Source organism: Ochotona princeps, chromosome 13 (assembly GCF_030435755.1).
Source record: "Ochotona princeps isolate mOchPri1 chromosome 13, mOchPri1.hap1, whole genome shotgun sequence".
NCBI classification, from domain to species: domain Eukaryota; kingdom Metazoa; phylum Chordata; class Mammalia; order Lagomorpha; family Ochotonidae; genus Ochotona; species Ochotona princeps.
In genome coordinates this window covers 2,449,102-2,465,358 of record NC_080844.1, presented here as the reverse complement: position 1 = coordinate 2,465,358, position 16,257 = coordinate 2,449,102, and the positions used below count along the sequence as shown (strand labels likewise).

General features: G+C 38.8%; 1 protein-coding gene across 1 annotated transcript; it reads right to left on the bottom strand.

Annotated features, from left to right (window-relative positions):
- Positions 1-14,855: 14,855 nt before the first annotated feature.
- LOC131481635 (putative vomeronasal receptor-like protein 4) lies at positions 14,856-15,722 on the bottom strand (the record flags this gene model as incomplete). The annotated part of the gene is made up of 1 exon (XM_058671147.1): positions 14,856-15,722. A coding segment is annotated over exon 1 (867 nt), but the record flags the coding sequence as incomplete, so codon positions are not given.
- Between the last annotated feature and the right edge of the window lie 535 nt (positions 15,723-16,257).

The window sequence follows — 16,257 nt, the reverse complement described above, 5'->3', positions numbered from 1 at the left end:
AAAAATCATCAAAAGCAAAGGCAGGCATGACTAAAACAGCTTGAGACAGAAAGAAAACAAAACAATCAACAAATAAAGAGACAGCCAACAGTGTGAGAAAATCATTTCACAATACACAACAGAGAGGGCTAATATTCAGTGCCTAAAACAAAATGAAAAAATAAAACCATTTTCTTTTTAAGAAGATGAGGTGTTAGTCAAATTCTTTAGGTCATGCCAATGAAGATTGTGTACTGTGTCTTCCAAGACATTTAAATCCAGTGTTTCATTCTTACACTAGACATTAATATGTAACAGATTAAATTTCAGCATTAATTATTTTTTTTTAAAGATTTATTTTTATTACAAAATCAGATATACAAATAGGAGAGACAGAGAGGAAGATCTTCCGTCCCATGAATCACTCCCCAAGTGAGCCGCCGGTGTGCGCCGATCCAGTGCCGGGAACCAGGAACCTCTTCCAGGTCTCCCACGTGGGTGCAGGTTCACAATACATTGGGCCATCCTCGACTGCTTTCCCAGGCCACAAGCAGGGAGCTGGATGGGAAGTGGAGCAGCCGGGATTAGAACCGGCACCCATATGGGATCCCGGGGTGTTGAAGGCGAGGACTTTAGTCACTAGTCCACGCCGCCGGCCCCCAGCATTAATTATTTAACAGGCAATAACAGGTATGAGTTCTTCATTCACATTCACAGTACAAGTATTCAATAGCTATGGGTGGCTGGTGACAAACACACTGGAAAACAAGCAGAATAATGTTGAGGACAGCAGCAAGTTCTGTTGGATGACACTTACTGGGAAATGAGACAGACATTACAAATATATTCTTAGAGAAACAGTATTTATTTCAAGAGTGTTAGTTTAGGATGGTACAGTCCTTCTGTTATTTCCTGTGTTTCACCATGGAAAGCTGATGCTCTGCTCCATCACAAGTCCAGTGAGAACATCATCAAGACACATGGCGAAAACAGTAGGGAGGTTGTCTTGATAGTCCTGATTTCAGTAAACAACAGGCTGTTTTAGTACTGTAATGGGAGTACACTGGGCTTTCAAGCGCATTATCTTCTAAGAGTCGTTGCATCAAAGTGGGCTTAGTTTAATACCAGTTACCGGTTCTGTGTGTGTAACATGTTGAAAGAATATTAAATCAATTCACCAATTTTTGTGTCTTCAATCATTTATATTGTTTGTGGGAGATACATAATGTTATTTGGCTATGAAATGACTCCAAACAGTCACATAGAAAAAATGTTTTATAGTAATCATGACTTTAGTCCACTCTTATGCCAATGCTACATCATGCTTATCAGATCATGTGAGTTATTGACCTCTGCTACTTAATTTCAAAACTCTAAACTAACAGTATGTCAGACATATGTGAGAGCTAACGCCATGTTAGTGATCAGCTCCATTAGTCTCTTTTCTGAAGATGGATTTCCATATTATTGCAAAGCCATCACTCTTTGCCTTCACTGTAATCTGCAAACATTAGACAGTCATCACTGGCACCCCTGGCTAATGTCTAAGGCTTCCATGCCTTGTTCAATGTGTCTCTTTGCAGACCCTGATCTTACAAAACTAGATCTCAAACCTCAATTAGCCTTTACTTTCGACAAAGTCTATTTCCATCTTTATTGAAATCAGACATGGACAAATTTGAATCTTACTCTGTGACCAAAGCAGTATCTGTTCTATGGGATGCACTCCTTGTGAGTTCTTCTGTTTTCTCCTCCTTCCACAAACATTGAGAGGCATATTTTAAAATCCCTGTGAGAGAAAACAATTTTATGTATTCCACAGGTATAATCCCAAGAAGACAACCACCTTTCCCTCAACACCTGCTAAACCTCCAGACCCACTTCCAATCTTCCCTTCATCATTTTTCAGAAGGCAGAATTTTAATCCACCTTATTTGCACAGGCTTAATTTGCCTAGTATTCCTCAACTGAAAAATAGGAATACCACAGTTTTACTGGAGTATAATCATGAAATAAAAATGATATTAATTACAACATTAGTTAATACAGAGAACAGATTTTACACAATAAAGCAACTACATCCTCATCACTTTCTTGATTACCCAGAATAGGCCTCTCTCTCACTTATCTATCTTAAATATATGCACATAATTTTGGTTTTTTATGCACATAATATTTTTGTTTTGTTCTTTAACTTTTTTTTGTTATTTTTGATGATGTTGACAAATTCGGTCAGTGTGCAAAGGGTCAACGGCTAGAGGAATTTGGATAAGACCATTGTTTCCACATTCTCTTTTTGCCTTCCTGTATCTGGGGGAAGGGGAAAGATAAAGGGAGAAGTCATACCCAGCTTCCCAACCATCCCAAAGCCCTCACTATCGGTTATGGTGCCAGGTGTCCTCTGCAGGTTTTAATGTGCCATTGCATCCTCCATCTGCAGCTGGTTATGCTGTCCACAGCTTTGTGTAGGAGACTGAGGAGGCCCAGCTCTGACAGAAGCACTCCATGACAGGACCATGGACCCTACAATTTTCTCCAGGCCTGGAGTTCTGAGTCCAGCAGTTCAGTTGGGCTATCCTCAGATAAACCTCTTCTGAGGTGATCCAGATGTAATTCTTATGTGTGTTTGCCAATACAGGGTCCAGCACAGCCTGTCGCCCCAATCAGCTTACGTGCACACTGGTTGTTGCAATTACTGGGTCAGTTCTATCTCCAGTCTGTCCTCTGCACAAACCAATGGATGTTGCACCCCAGTCAGCTCCTACCCACCACACACTTGTCCACATAAACCAGTGGGAGCTGCAGCCTATTTGGGGCAACACGCAATAACCCCTATCAGGTACACCTCCGCACTGGTTCCCATGGATGCCAATTTGTACAGAAGTCTGGTCCAGTCTCTCCCACATCTCATTCAGCTCTCATGCATGTCTATGGGCATTGAAGCCTAGTTTAACCCAACTAGCCCCACTATCCAACCCACACACATGAAAGTGGGTGTCACTCTCTGTCTAGCCAAGCTTGCCCCAGTCCTGGTTCTCATGATCACCAGTTGAAGTGGCAACCCAGAGGGGAAGTGCCTACTGTTTCCCTAATTTTCCATTCTGACTCCTGGATCTATTTTCACAGGCTAAATTTGACTCTAATCATAAGATTCTATACTAAAAATATTCAAAGACCAGTTCACCTACTCATGATATAAAAATATAGCCTAAAATTAACAATCTGTTATTTCTGCCTTCGTTGTCCATTTTTATTTCATCGTTTAAAACTTGCCCACTCTGATCCTTTACTTCTTTCTCAACTGGATTCTTTGCTTTGTTGTTGTATTCTTGAGCTCTTTATAGATTCTGGATACTAATCCTCCATGAGTTGCATAATTTGTTAGCTTTTTCCATTCTTTTGGTTATTGATTCACTTTGTTGACAATTTCAATTGCAGCGCAGAAGCTTCCTAGCTTGATGTAATACCAATTGCTTATTTTTGTTTTAATTGCCTGTTCTTGGGTGTTTTGCAAGAAGTTTTGTCTTGGACTATATCTTGCAGATTTTCTTCTCTGCTAATTTGATTGTATCTAGTCATTGGTTTATATTCTTAATCCATTTTGAGTTATTTTGTAAGAGTTTCAAAGTAAGGGTCTTGTTTCTTACTTCTGCACATGTAAATGCAAATTTCTCAGCACCATTTCTTTAGACTGTTCCTTCGCCCTGAAGTAATTTCAGTTCTCTTGCCAAGGTTTCATTGTGTTCAGGTGTGTGGATTCCTCTCTCAGGTTTGTGTTCAGTTCATTTAATCTACATGGACATTTTGAGCCAGTGTCAGGCTGTTTTAATCACAACTGCCTAGAGTATGTCTTGAAGCCTGACAATGTGATGCTTTCAGCTCTGCTTTTGTTGTTTAAGGTTGCTTTAACCACTTAGGGTCTCAAGTATTTCCACATGAATTTCAACATCATTTTATGAAGATTTATTTTTAATTAAAAGACACGTTTCACAGGCAAAAGACAGCAGGGCCTTAACCTTCCAATTTATTCCCCTAATGATGACAAAGGCCATAACTTCCTGATCAAAACTGGGAACCTGTAGATTCTTGTAGCAGGGCCATCTTATGTTACTTTTCTAGTTCAAGAAGTAATATGGGTCAGAAATGGGATGGTCAGAGAAAAATCCAGCATCCAAATGGGATGCTGGCACTAGCAGGTTGAGGATTAGCCTGATACACCAATGTGCCAGCCTTTTACCATCATCTTTTTTTGATCTTAGAAGAATTGCATTACTTTAGATGGTGGAGTTGCTTTCATACAAAGTATACTAATTTATAGCCATTGAAGATTCCCAACTCTTATTTATGGTTTTGCTTTTATTTTTTCTTAAGGGTTTTGTCATTTTCCTTGTAGATAACTTGCACATCCTTGATTAAGTTTATTCCAAGATATTAGAGTTTCTCTTTAGGGTTTTTAAATGGGACTAATCTGACAAAATATTTCTCAGCCACAGCATTTTCATTGTATATAAAGGTTACTGAATTTGGTGTGTGTTCTATAATGTAACTTTATCAAACTTGCTTATGAGTACAGTAGTCTCAATAGGCTGGTTCCCCTATATAGAGATTATTGTCAAGTGCAAGCAGAGATAGCTTCCAATTTATACTGCTCTGATTTGTCTTATCAAATGACTTTGTATAAGACTTCTAGTAACATTTTACAGCCGTAGTGAAACTGGACGTTCTTAGCTGATTCCAGATTTTGGTGCAAATGCTTTTAATTTTCTGCAGTCAGTATTATGATGGATATGGGTTTTCACATACTGCTTTGATTTGATGAAGAATCTAATGCATTTCTGTTGAATAGACATCTTAACTGTTATATAATGTCGTTCATATTTTAATCAGATGTTTTGTAATATCTTGATTTTGGTTGATATTAAAATTGCTACACCTGCTCATTTTTCCTTCCCTTTGATGTATAATATCTTTCCATCTGTTCACTTAAATTCTGCGTGAAGCTTGTTGTCCAGGTATGTTCCTTGTGGGCTGTAAATACACATGGGATTGTTTTTTGTTTCTTTGTTTTTTTTTAATCTGGCCTACCAGTTTGTTTCTTTGGATTCAATAATTGAGTTTATCGACTTTCCAGATTATTATGGGTATGTAATGAGTTCTTTCTACCATTTTGCATATTCATACTGTTTATTTGGATTCACTTTTGCTTTCACCAGAAGATTATCTGCCTTCCCCTTCTTTCATGATGATTATTATTCTCTAGTTCTGTCTATAGGGCATTCTTAGTCATTGCTTGTTAGGGTCAATGCACGGTGGCAAGTTCTTTCAATTTGTTTGTTTACAGGTCCTTATTTCACCTTCATTTGCAGATAAGAGATTTGTTGGATGCAGTATTGCAGATTGAGAGTTACCTAAGGACCCAGATTATGTCTGTCTATTCTCTGCCAGCCTGCAGGTTTTATGATGACAAATCAGCTTCCAATCTAACTGAGGACTGTCTAAATGCAATCTGGAAGTTCTATCGCACTCATTTTAGAATTTTTTGTTTTCTTTTGCTGAATATTTGTCTATAATATGTCATGATTAAAACAGTACCTGGCCATGCCAATTAATGATTCATTGTGTTTCTTGTACTTGCATGTCCTTCCACATTAGGACTATTTTCTGCTAGTATTTTGCTAACTGCGCTTTTAATTCATTCCGCGTTTCTACATCTTCAGGAACACAAAGATGCTTATATTTGGTCACTTGATAAGGTCCCTTTAATCTAGAAGGTCGTTTTTAGTTTCTCTATTTTTTGGTCTGAGTTGTTCCCAAGAATTTGTCCTGTAATTTGCCCAGCCTTTCTAGTTTGTCATAAAGGTCACTGTTAAGCGTTGCCACTGTATTTTTTGGTTAACAGGTTGAATTCTTCATTTGCAATATATTTCAGTTTGATTTCACTTCTATATGTCTACCTCAGCAATATTTTTCATCTACATAATGTATGGATTTCTTTAGCTCAGTGCTACATTTCTGCACATTTTGTAGTAACCTTAGGATCCTTTTCTGAAATTCCTTTTGATGCATTCCATTAACCTCTTCATACTCTAATATACAAACAATATTATGTTACTTTGGGGGAGTCACATCATCTTTCTTGCTCTTGTTTCTCGCATTTCTCCACTAAGTTTTAGGAATTTGCAGAAAATTTTCTTGGTCTTATTCTGTGGTGGCTTTCATTTCTTTTAACTATGCTTCTTGTGCAAGTATTAAATTGTTTATACTTTTTGCACCATGGATCTCTGGGAAGTGCTCAGGGTGGGGAGAAAATCCAGGGTGTTACCCAAGTTGGCTATTAGATTTTTCTTGTCAGCAGCAAGGAGGATACAATGATATTGATTGGCAATATTACAGCCTCATTTCCTCTCTTCCAAGGTGATCAATGCCTGTGGTTAGAGGATATGAACCAAATGTTAAATAGTTTATAAAAAAGCTTGTCTAACTACTTCAGGTGTAGAAGGTTATACTAACACAATGTAATTAATGAATAAAATTAATATAAAAAGAAATAATATCAGTGTGTTCTGCCATTTATAATGTTGGTAGAAAACAAAAACATGGCAACAATATCACAAGAAATGAGATATTTAAATATAATGAAAGATCTTTACATATTTATAAGAGTATTTAAAAGTAACATTTATATAAATTATTTAATGATAATACAATAACAAAAACGCAGGTTATAAATTTTAGAGGAACCCTTTAAAAGAATCATATAGGTATGGCTAACTCAATTTTCAAAATAAAATGTAATATTAAAACTGCTAATTAGTAGAAGAATAACAGAAAGTAATAAAAAAGATTAAAAGAACAGATGGGTCACACAGAAAATAAAGAGCAAGATAAAGGGATTTAAATTTAACTATAATAATTGCATTTAAAGAAAATAAAATACAATTTTCCAATTCTCTAAAAAAAATTCATTAGACTAACAAAGTGCTTAAAAATGTGAGAAAAAAAATTTCAAGGATTTGTAAAAAGAATGGTAAAACATCTGTGGAAGGAACCAAAGAAGCAACTTTTCCATTTGTGTAAGAGTCAACAGGTATATAATAATCCAAATAGATTGGAGATGGAAAAAGCAATATAATCAACTGTGAACATCACAGGCTGACTTATAAAAATCAATATATTGTTTTTTACACAAGTAATAAATTAACTGACAAAATAAAATCTACATCACAAAATCTTCCTTCGCAGTGGTATTTCAATATGTAAGTCAATAAAATAAATATGGAGGAATTAAAACTAAATAATATGAAACTATATGCTTATAAATGCTTGTTTGGAAAAAATGCAAGTAAATAACTGTTAAGTATAGTGAAATTACTCAATATATAACCTGTGCTAATTGAAGTGAGGTAAAGAAAAACAACTCTATATAAATAAAAGCATGTTTAAAGAAAGACTACTGAAGTGTAATTTTAAGCACAGTTAGGGTAAGTATATTAAAATCGATATAAATGTAAAATGTGCTTGAAATTACACTCCTACATATAGACAAACTCAATTGAGAATGAATTAAATAATCCAGCATTTATATGGACTGTATAAAAGAAATTAAAGTATTACACAACCTTTCCAAAATTGACCACAAGACACAAATACATGCATTCAGAAATATAGTCAATAAGTGAAAGCTAAAAAAAAAACTTAAATACTTTTTATATGGTGTCATGTCAACGAGCAAGAAAAGCTGAGTAAAGGATCCTAATCTACAAAAACAAGAGCAAACTTGCAGCAGTTTATATAGAGTAATAACAAAAGCAAATGTTTACCGTCACAGACAAACTGTGAAGCTAGAATCAGATATTTAGTTAGTGGGCTTTCAGCAAGTAAATTTAGATTACTTTGTGAAGTAACAAGATGTAAAGACTAAGAGTCAAAAGGAGCTTCATATGAGCAAGCTCAGAAAATGTTTTTCTACTCAAAATGAGGAAAGCACAAGAGGCAGAAATGTCAATACAAGAAAAATATTAAACCAAAAAGTTCATACATTTGGCAGTGTCAAGGTGAAAATAAACTAAACACAAGTTAAAATACAAATAATATTCTGCGCATTGATATTACACTAAAAATTCTGGATTTATGTTTATTTCAACAACAACGTATTTTATTTTTTCAGACTTGCTTCATCAGCATTACAATTATTGTTAAAACAATTACGTTTTTTAAAAAGACCAAGTATCTATGTCGGCCATCAAGACTGTGAGAGAGCTCACAGACAGAGAGTGCTAGAACATGACAAAAGCATAAGTGGAGCAGCATAGAACTACAGGGAGAAGAACGTGAATTTCCCTGGACAGTGTGGAACCAAAAAAATCCACACAACTCGGAAGAGCAACCAGGGAAAAACAAAACAAAGGGCAGGGAAGACGACTTTCCGCTCCTGACCTGCTGAGTCACCTTTGAATGCAGACTCTGGAAGCCGCCTACCAACCCGCAGACGCTGTGGCCGTGAGGACCGGCGGTGATCGGGACCTGCTGGCATATGCTCACCCTGGTCACCAGGACCCGCCAGGACCTCCGCCCGCTGCGGACACCAGGACCCTGAGTCACCGGGACCCGCCGGCATCCACCCACCCTGGTCGCCAAGCCCCACTGGGACCGCCGCAGCCTCCAGGTTCCACCCGCCTACACCCGCCTACACCCGCCGGGACCAGCAACGGACGCAGTAGCCGGGAGACGCACCCGCGGCGAGGGTTCCCACCAGAGGAAGAGGCAGACTGCAAGAACCTGAGGTTTGAGTGAGTTGGGTGGGGACAGTGGTGGGTTGGAGGCTTCGGGAGTTGGCCCCCAAGGGGCATGCACAGAGCCTGAACACAATTGGTGCTCGTCTCCCCACCCCTCCCCCCCCCGAGAATCCAGCGTCTAGAGACACCGGGAGAGTGCCTTGAAACTGCCAAAACTGTGTTTGGGAGAAAGGCAAAAGGCATACTGAATACTACCCCGTGCCTTTGCGGTCTGGCACTCAGCTGGGCGGTGCTATCCCACAGGAACCCAAGCACGCCTCTGGGCTGGGCAGTCCCGTGCTAGCACTGGGGCAGTCAGTCCCCTGCAAGCGCTGGGGCGGGCAGGCCTGCACAGGAGGTGCTTCCAGAGAGCACCTGGAACACCCCAAGCCCTATAGTCCCGTGCTTGGGAGATGAACCAGGAGAGCATTGCGGACCCGAGTGCAGGAGGCGTTCCCAGAGAGCACCTGGAACCTCCACGCCCTGCAGTCCCTGGCACTGGGGACACACTGAGAAAGCACCTAGAATCCTCCAAGCATTGTGATCGCACTCACAGGGGGCGCGCACAAAGAGTGCTTTCACTCCCCCACGCCCTGTGGTAGCATACCTGTAGGGAACGAGCTGAGAGTGCGCTTTGAATCCGCTGGGTCCTGGAAGTGGTGGCCTGAGGTCCAGTGTTCTGGAGACGCACCAAAAGAGCCTTGAAAATTCCCACACCCTGCTACTCCACGCCTGCAGACTCCGATCTCTACAGGATAGTGCTTGGAGACCCCTCAGCACACAGGTGCCTAGGTCTCTCAAAAAAGAAACACTAACACAATGGGAAGAAATACCAGAAAAGGTAATGATCCAGATGAGAGTGCCAACACCCTACCAATAAAGGATCAAAAGCCAATGTCTATTTCGGAGATGCGAGATGAAGACATAGAAGATCTACCAGACAAGGAATTCAAAAAAATAATGTTAAAATATGTCAGAGACAATGAGAAGAATTGGGAGGACTTCAAGGAATTCAAGAACCACATAGCCTCAGAAATACAACAAATGAAAAGTAAAATCCTTGACTTAGAGCACAAAATTGAGAGCCTAACCAACAGAACAAATACAGCAGAAGAGAGGATCTCTGAAACAGAAGACACACAAAACGAACATACCCAGTTCATTAAACAGCTGGAGACAAGTCTGAACAAAGCCAATAAGACCATACAATAAATGAAAGACAACCTCAGAAAATCAAATATTAGGATTATTGGCCTTCTTGAAGGAGCGGAAAAAGAGTCAGGAATGCAAATGGTGCTCGACGAAATTATACAGGAAAACTTCCAAAACACTTGGAACATGAACCCAGCCCAAATCCAGGACGGTCAGAGGACTCCCAGCAGATATGACCCAAAGCGATCTTCACCCAGACATATGGTGCTCAAGTTCCACTCCAATGAAGACAAAGAAAGAATCCTGAGACAAGTACGAAGCAGAGAAAAGATCACATACTGGGGAAAACCAATCAGGATCACTGCTGACTTCTCTGAAGAGACATAAAGCAAGAAGAGAATGGACAAAGATCTTCCAAATCCTGAATCAGAACAACTGTCAACCAAGAATATTGTACCCATCAAAGATCTCATTCGTATTTGAGAACGAAATCAAATACTTTCACAGCAAAGAGAAATTAGAAGAATATGCCAGCACAAAACCAGCTCTACAAAATCTCCTTAGAAATGCACTAAATCCAGAAAAAAAGGAGGTGAATCATAAGCAAAGATGGCAAACAGGAAGATCTCCCCACTAAAGTCCACACAAGGAAGGGCAATTACACAGATATCAACACCCACAAAAACAAGTATGGCAGGGCAAAATCACAACCTCTCCATTTTAACTCTTAACACAAATGGCCTGAACTCACCAATCAAAAGGCATAGATTAACAGAATGGATCATCAAACAGCACCCAACAATCTGTTGCCTACAAGAGACACATCTAACCAGAAGAGATTCGAAGAAGCTGAAAGTGAAAGGTTGGAAACAGATATTTCATGCCAGTGGATGAGAAAAAAAGGCTGGGGTAGCTGTCTTAATTTCAGATGATGTGCACTTCAATCTGACACACATCAAAAAGGACAGGGAAGGACATTATATATTGGTGAAGGGACTGATCCATCAGGAAGTAATTACCATTGTGAACATATATGCACCAAATTCAAACGCACCTAGCTACGTGAAGCAATTACTCACGGACTTAAGGGGAGACATAGACATGCACACAATAATAGTGGGTGATCTTAACACCCCACTAACAACTATAGACAGATCAACAAAACAAACTCAACAAAGAAACAACAGAGCTCATACAAACAACAGAATAACTGGACTTGGTTGACATTTATAGAATTTTTTACCCTAAGGCCACAGATTATACATTTTTTTCAGCAGTGCATGGCACCTTCTCCAGGATCGACCACATGATAGGACACAAAGCAAACCTAAATAACTTCAAAAAGATAGGAATCATACCATGTACCCTCTCAGACCACCACGGAATGAAATTGGAAATCAGCAATTCAAAATGCCCCAGGAAATACAGAAACTCTTGGAGGCTGAACAATATGCTATTAAACGAACAATGGATCAGAGAGGAAATTAAAGATGAGATCAAAAAATTTATGGAAACCAATGAAAACTCTGACACAACATTCCAAAATTTGTGGGACACTGCCAAAGCAGTGCTACGGGGTAAACTCATCACAATTGGAGCTCATGTCAAGGCCCAAGAGAGGCGCCAAATACAAGAACTAACCACACACCTCCAGGAATTGGAAAAGCAGGAGCAGATGAGCCCCACACACAACAGGAAACAAGAAATCATCAAAACAAGGGAGGAAATCAACCAGATAGAAATAAAAAAAAAAAACCATACACAAAATCAATGAATCAAAAAGCTGTTTTTTTTTAAAGATAAACAAAATAGACACCCCGCTGGCCAGACTGACAAAGAAAAAAAAAGAGAAGGCAAGAATTAATAGCATCAAAGATGAAAAAGGCAACATAACAGCAGACATTACAATCATTAAGAACATCATCAGAAATTACTACAAAGCACTGTACTCCAACAAATCAGAAGACCACCAAGAAATGGAAAAGTTCTTAGACTTCTACCACCTGCCAAAACTTAGCCCAGAGGCAACAAACGACCTGAACAAACCCATAACTGAAGCAGAGATTGAATCCGTGATTAAAGACCTCCCAACAAAGAAAAGCCCAGGCCCAGATGGCTTCACTACAGAATTCTACAAAACATTCCGAACAGAACTGACCCCAATCCTCTACAAACTCTTCAAAACAATAGAAAAGGAAGCAACCCTTCCAAACTCATTCTATGAAGCCAACATTACCTTAATCCCAAAACCAGACAGAGAACTAACAGAGAAGGAAAACTACAGACCTATCTCTTTGATGAACATTGATGCTAAGATTCTCAACAAAATCCTAGCCAACAGAATTCAAAAACACATCAGACAGATCGTTCATCCAGATCAAGTAGGATTCATCCCTGGAATGCAGGGATGGTTCAACATTTGCAAATCCATCAATGTGATACACTACATCCAAAAACTGAAAAACAAGAATCACATGATAGTATCAATAGATGCAGAAAAAGCTTTCGACAAAATCCAACACCACTTCCTACTAAAAACCCTAACCAAGGTAGGCATAGATGGAAAAATCCACACCATAATTAAAGCCATATATGAAAAACCCAACTCCAGCATCATACTGAATGGAGAAAAGCTGGAACCCTTCCCACTGAGATCTGGAACAAGACAGGGATGTCCACTTTCTCCACTACTATTCAACATAGTACTAGAGGTACTCGCTGAGGCCATAAGACAAGAAAAAGAAATCAGAGGAATCCAAATGGGAAATGAAAAAGTCAAACTCTCACTATATGCAGATGATATGATTCTTTATGTAGAAGAGCCAAGAGACTCAATACAGAGACTGCTAGAACTTGTACGAGAGTTTGGTAGAGTGGCAGGGTACAAAATTAATGAACAAAAATCAACAGCCATAGTGTATGCGAAAAGCCCCAAGATGGAAAAAAGACTTAACCAGCAAGATACCATTCAAAATAACAGAGAAAAGTATGAAATATCTGGGAATAAATCTAACCAAAAATGTAGGAGACTTATTTGAAGAAAACTACAAACTATTTAAAAAAGAAATTGAACAAGACCTCGAAAGATGGAGTAACATCCCATGCTCCTGGATAGGTAAAATCAATATCATTAAAATGTCTATACTGGCAAAAGCAATATATACATTCAACGCAATCCCAATCAAATTGCCCAAAACATTCTTCATGGAACTGGAAACAATGATCCAAAGGTTCATCTGGAAGCACAAAAAACCTCGGATAGCCAGGACCATCCTGAAGAAAAGGAAGTTAGCAGGGGGAATCACAGTTCCGGATCTCTGGACATACTATAGGGCAGTGGTTATCAAAACAGCATGGTACTGGCACAAAGATAGAGAGGAAGATCAATGGAGCAGAATAGAAACACCAGAAGGAAACCCATACAGATACAGCCAAATAATCTTTGACAAAAAGACAAACGACAATCCAGGCAAATGGGAAGGTCTGTTCAATAAATGCTGTTGGGACAACTGGTTAATAGCCTGAAGAAACAAAAAGATAGACCCACATCTCTCACCATACACTAAGATCAGATCTAAATGGATAACAGATCTAAACCTACATCCAGAAACCTTCAAACTTTTGGAAGAAAATGTTGAAAACACACTGCAACACTTAGGGGTAGGCCCTCACTTCCTAAAAAAGACTCCAAATGCAGTAGAAATCGAGACCAAAATAAACAATTTGGACCTCATCAAACTAAGAAGCTTCTGTACAGCTAGAGAAGCACACGACGTAGGTGATAGAGGGCTGATCTCCAGAATATACAAAGAGCTACAAAACAACCAAAATGTCAAAACAAACAAGCCACTCAAGAAATGGGTACGGGAAATGGGCAAACACTTCACAAAGGAACAAACCCAAATGGCAAATAAACATATGAAAAAATGCTCAAGTTCCCTGGCAATAAGGGAAATCCAAATTAAAACATCAATGAGGTACCACCTAACGCCAGTAAGACTGGCCCACATGAATAAAAGCACCAACAACACTTGTTGGCGAGGTTGCGGGGAAAAGGGATCCCTACTCCACTGCTGGTGGGGCTGCAGGCTGGTACAGCCTCTATGGCAATCAGTATGGAGAATATTCAAACAACTCAAATTCAGCATACCGTATGATCCAGCAATAGCACTCCTAAGAATATATCCAGAACACTTGTTTTATGAGAAACCAACATGCACTCCTATGCTCATAGCAGCACAATCAGTAATTGCAAAAACATGGAGGCAACCAAAATGCCCATCAACAGAGGATTGGATAAGAAAACTATGGTACATCTACTCCATGGAATACTACTCAGCTATTAAAAAAAAACAAAATGCAGTTCTTTGTGGCCAAATGGGCCAAACTGGAAACCATAATGCTAAGGGAAATGAGCCAATCACAAAAGGTTAAATACCACATGTTTGCCTTAATTTAAGATGATATGATGTTATGTATAACATGTTATGTTTTGAATGTTATATGTTGTGTATAAACTAAATTGAAGTATAGGTGAGGTGGTCACAGAAGGTGGCTGGGAACTCGCATTTACTTTTACCATATTGGTTACTCATTACTATGTCAATTAATTCCATAATGATGTAAATTTTTGCTGATGGTATGTTGGAGCTTTCAATTGACTGGGATGATACTCTGCTGGCTCTGTCATCAGACCAGAGAGGGTATACCTAAGAAGCAGTTGAACTTGAGTGCACAATAAGATGCTGGACTCTATGTTTGGTATACGCTTGCAATGGGGGAATCTCAACTGAACTTGAGCTGTGGTTATGCAACAAGGTGGAGGAATCCGCCATGGTGGGAGGGTTTGGGGAGGGGTGGGAGAACCCAAGTATCTATGTAACTGTGTCACATAATACAATGTAATTAATGAAGTTAAATAATAAATAATTTAAAAAAATAAATAAAAAGACCAAGTATCCTATTATCAGAACTAATATGTACCAAAGGACTGACAGTGGCATAGATGTTTCCCATAAACCTCTGAATATCCACGATGCCTTGCTCGTATTTCCACAGTACAGATGAAAAGGCTGAGATGGTGATATCGACACAGTACATAATCACAAATAAACTCACCAGCACTAGGACAGTGCAGGTAGCCCGTTTTGCTGGGGATATTCTTGGTGAAATGCTCATGTTATGAAGGTACTCAGACTTCCTCTGATGGCTACATAAGAAAATCACCATGTATGTACTGGTGAGCAGCATGATTCCTACAAAGAAGACACTCTGGGATAATTCAAGCATAAAAAATATTTTCCTGATGACAGAGTTCATTGAGGAAAATGAGCAGTACTTACTGATATTGAGTAGATTACTGCTGTTAGAATGAGCTACAGTGTAGATGATCATATTGCTACTGGAAGACAGGTTGAGGGACCAAATACAGAAAGAAGCAATGACAATATAATTTGTTAGTTTGTGTTTGAACATTGACAAATAGAAAGAGCTGGGACTTATGGTGATGACCTGAATGATGCTCAGGAGACAGGTGGTGGAAATTGAGAGTCCCCTCATCACCCTACTCACGTAGAACAAAAGCTTGCATTTCAGTTCACTGGGAAAAGTTGGCCATTTGAACATGTCTGCAGATAAAATATCCAGAGCAATAACTAGCATCATTAGGTGCACAAAAGCCAGTTGACAGGTGGTTATATCAGTGGGCCTTGGTCTATGAACCCGGTGGATTGTGAAGATGTGGAAGATGAGGAGAAAGGCATTGGCTAAGATGCCAATGCCAGCTTGGAAAGTGTACACATTTCTTAATGATAACATAAGTGGAGGCTTTGTTCATCTCAGCAAACTTGAAAATGTGTCAGCTATCTGTAATACAAAGGACAAACCTTGTGTGACCCATGAACTTCATTTTGTCACAAAAACTATCATAAAACATTATTTCTATTTTATCCACTTATTTTAAAACCTCTGCATTTTAGTAGAAATTCTTTTTAATAAAAATTCACTACTTTATAACTTAAGTTGTTAATTTATATCATTTTTAATCTTTTGAAGACCTCTATATTTGTGTCCTTCTCTAACAAAACAATCTGATTTTTAATTTCATTTTCTGTACCTTTTCAATTACCCTCTATACATATATGCACACATACATGAAACAAAAAACTCATATACAGAAATAACAGAAATATAAAATCCTTCCCAAACTATATCACTTGCAATGAGTTAACAGAGGACTCACTGCTTAGTTGATTCAACGGCTGTTGAACATGCTTCAAAGCATTAATCTGGGAGAGTGAAACTACTTGTGAATCAGAACTGTTAACTGGTTGCTCCATATACTTGTATGTAC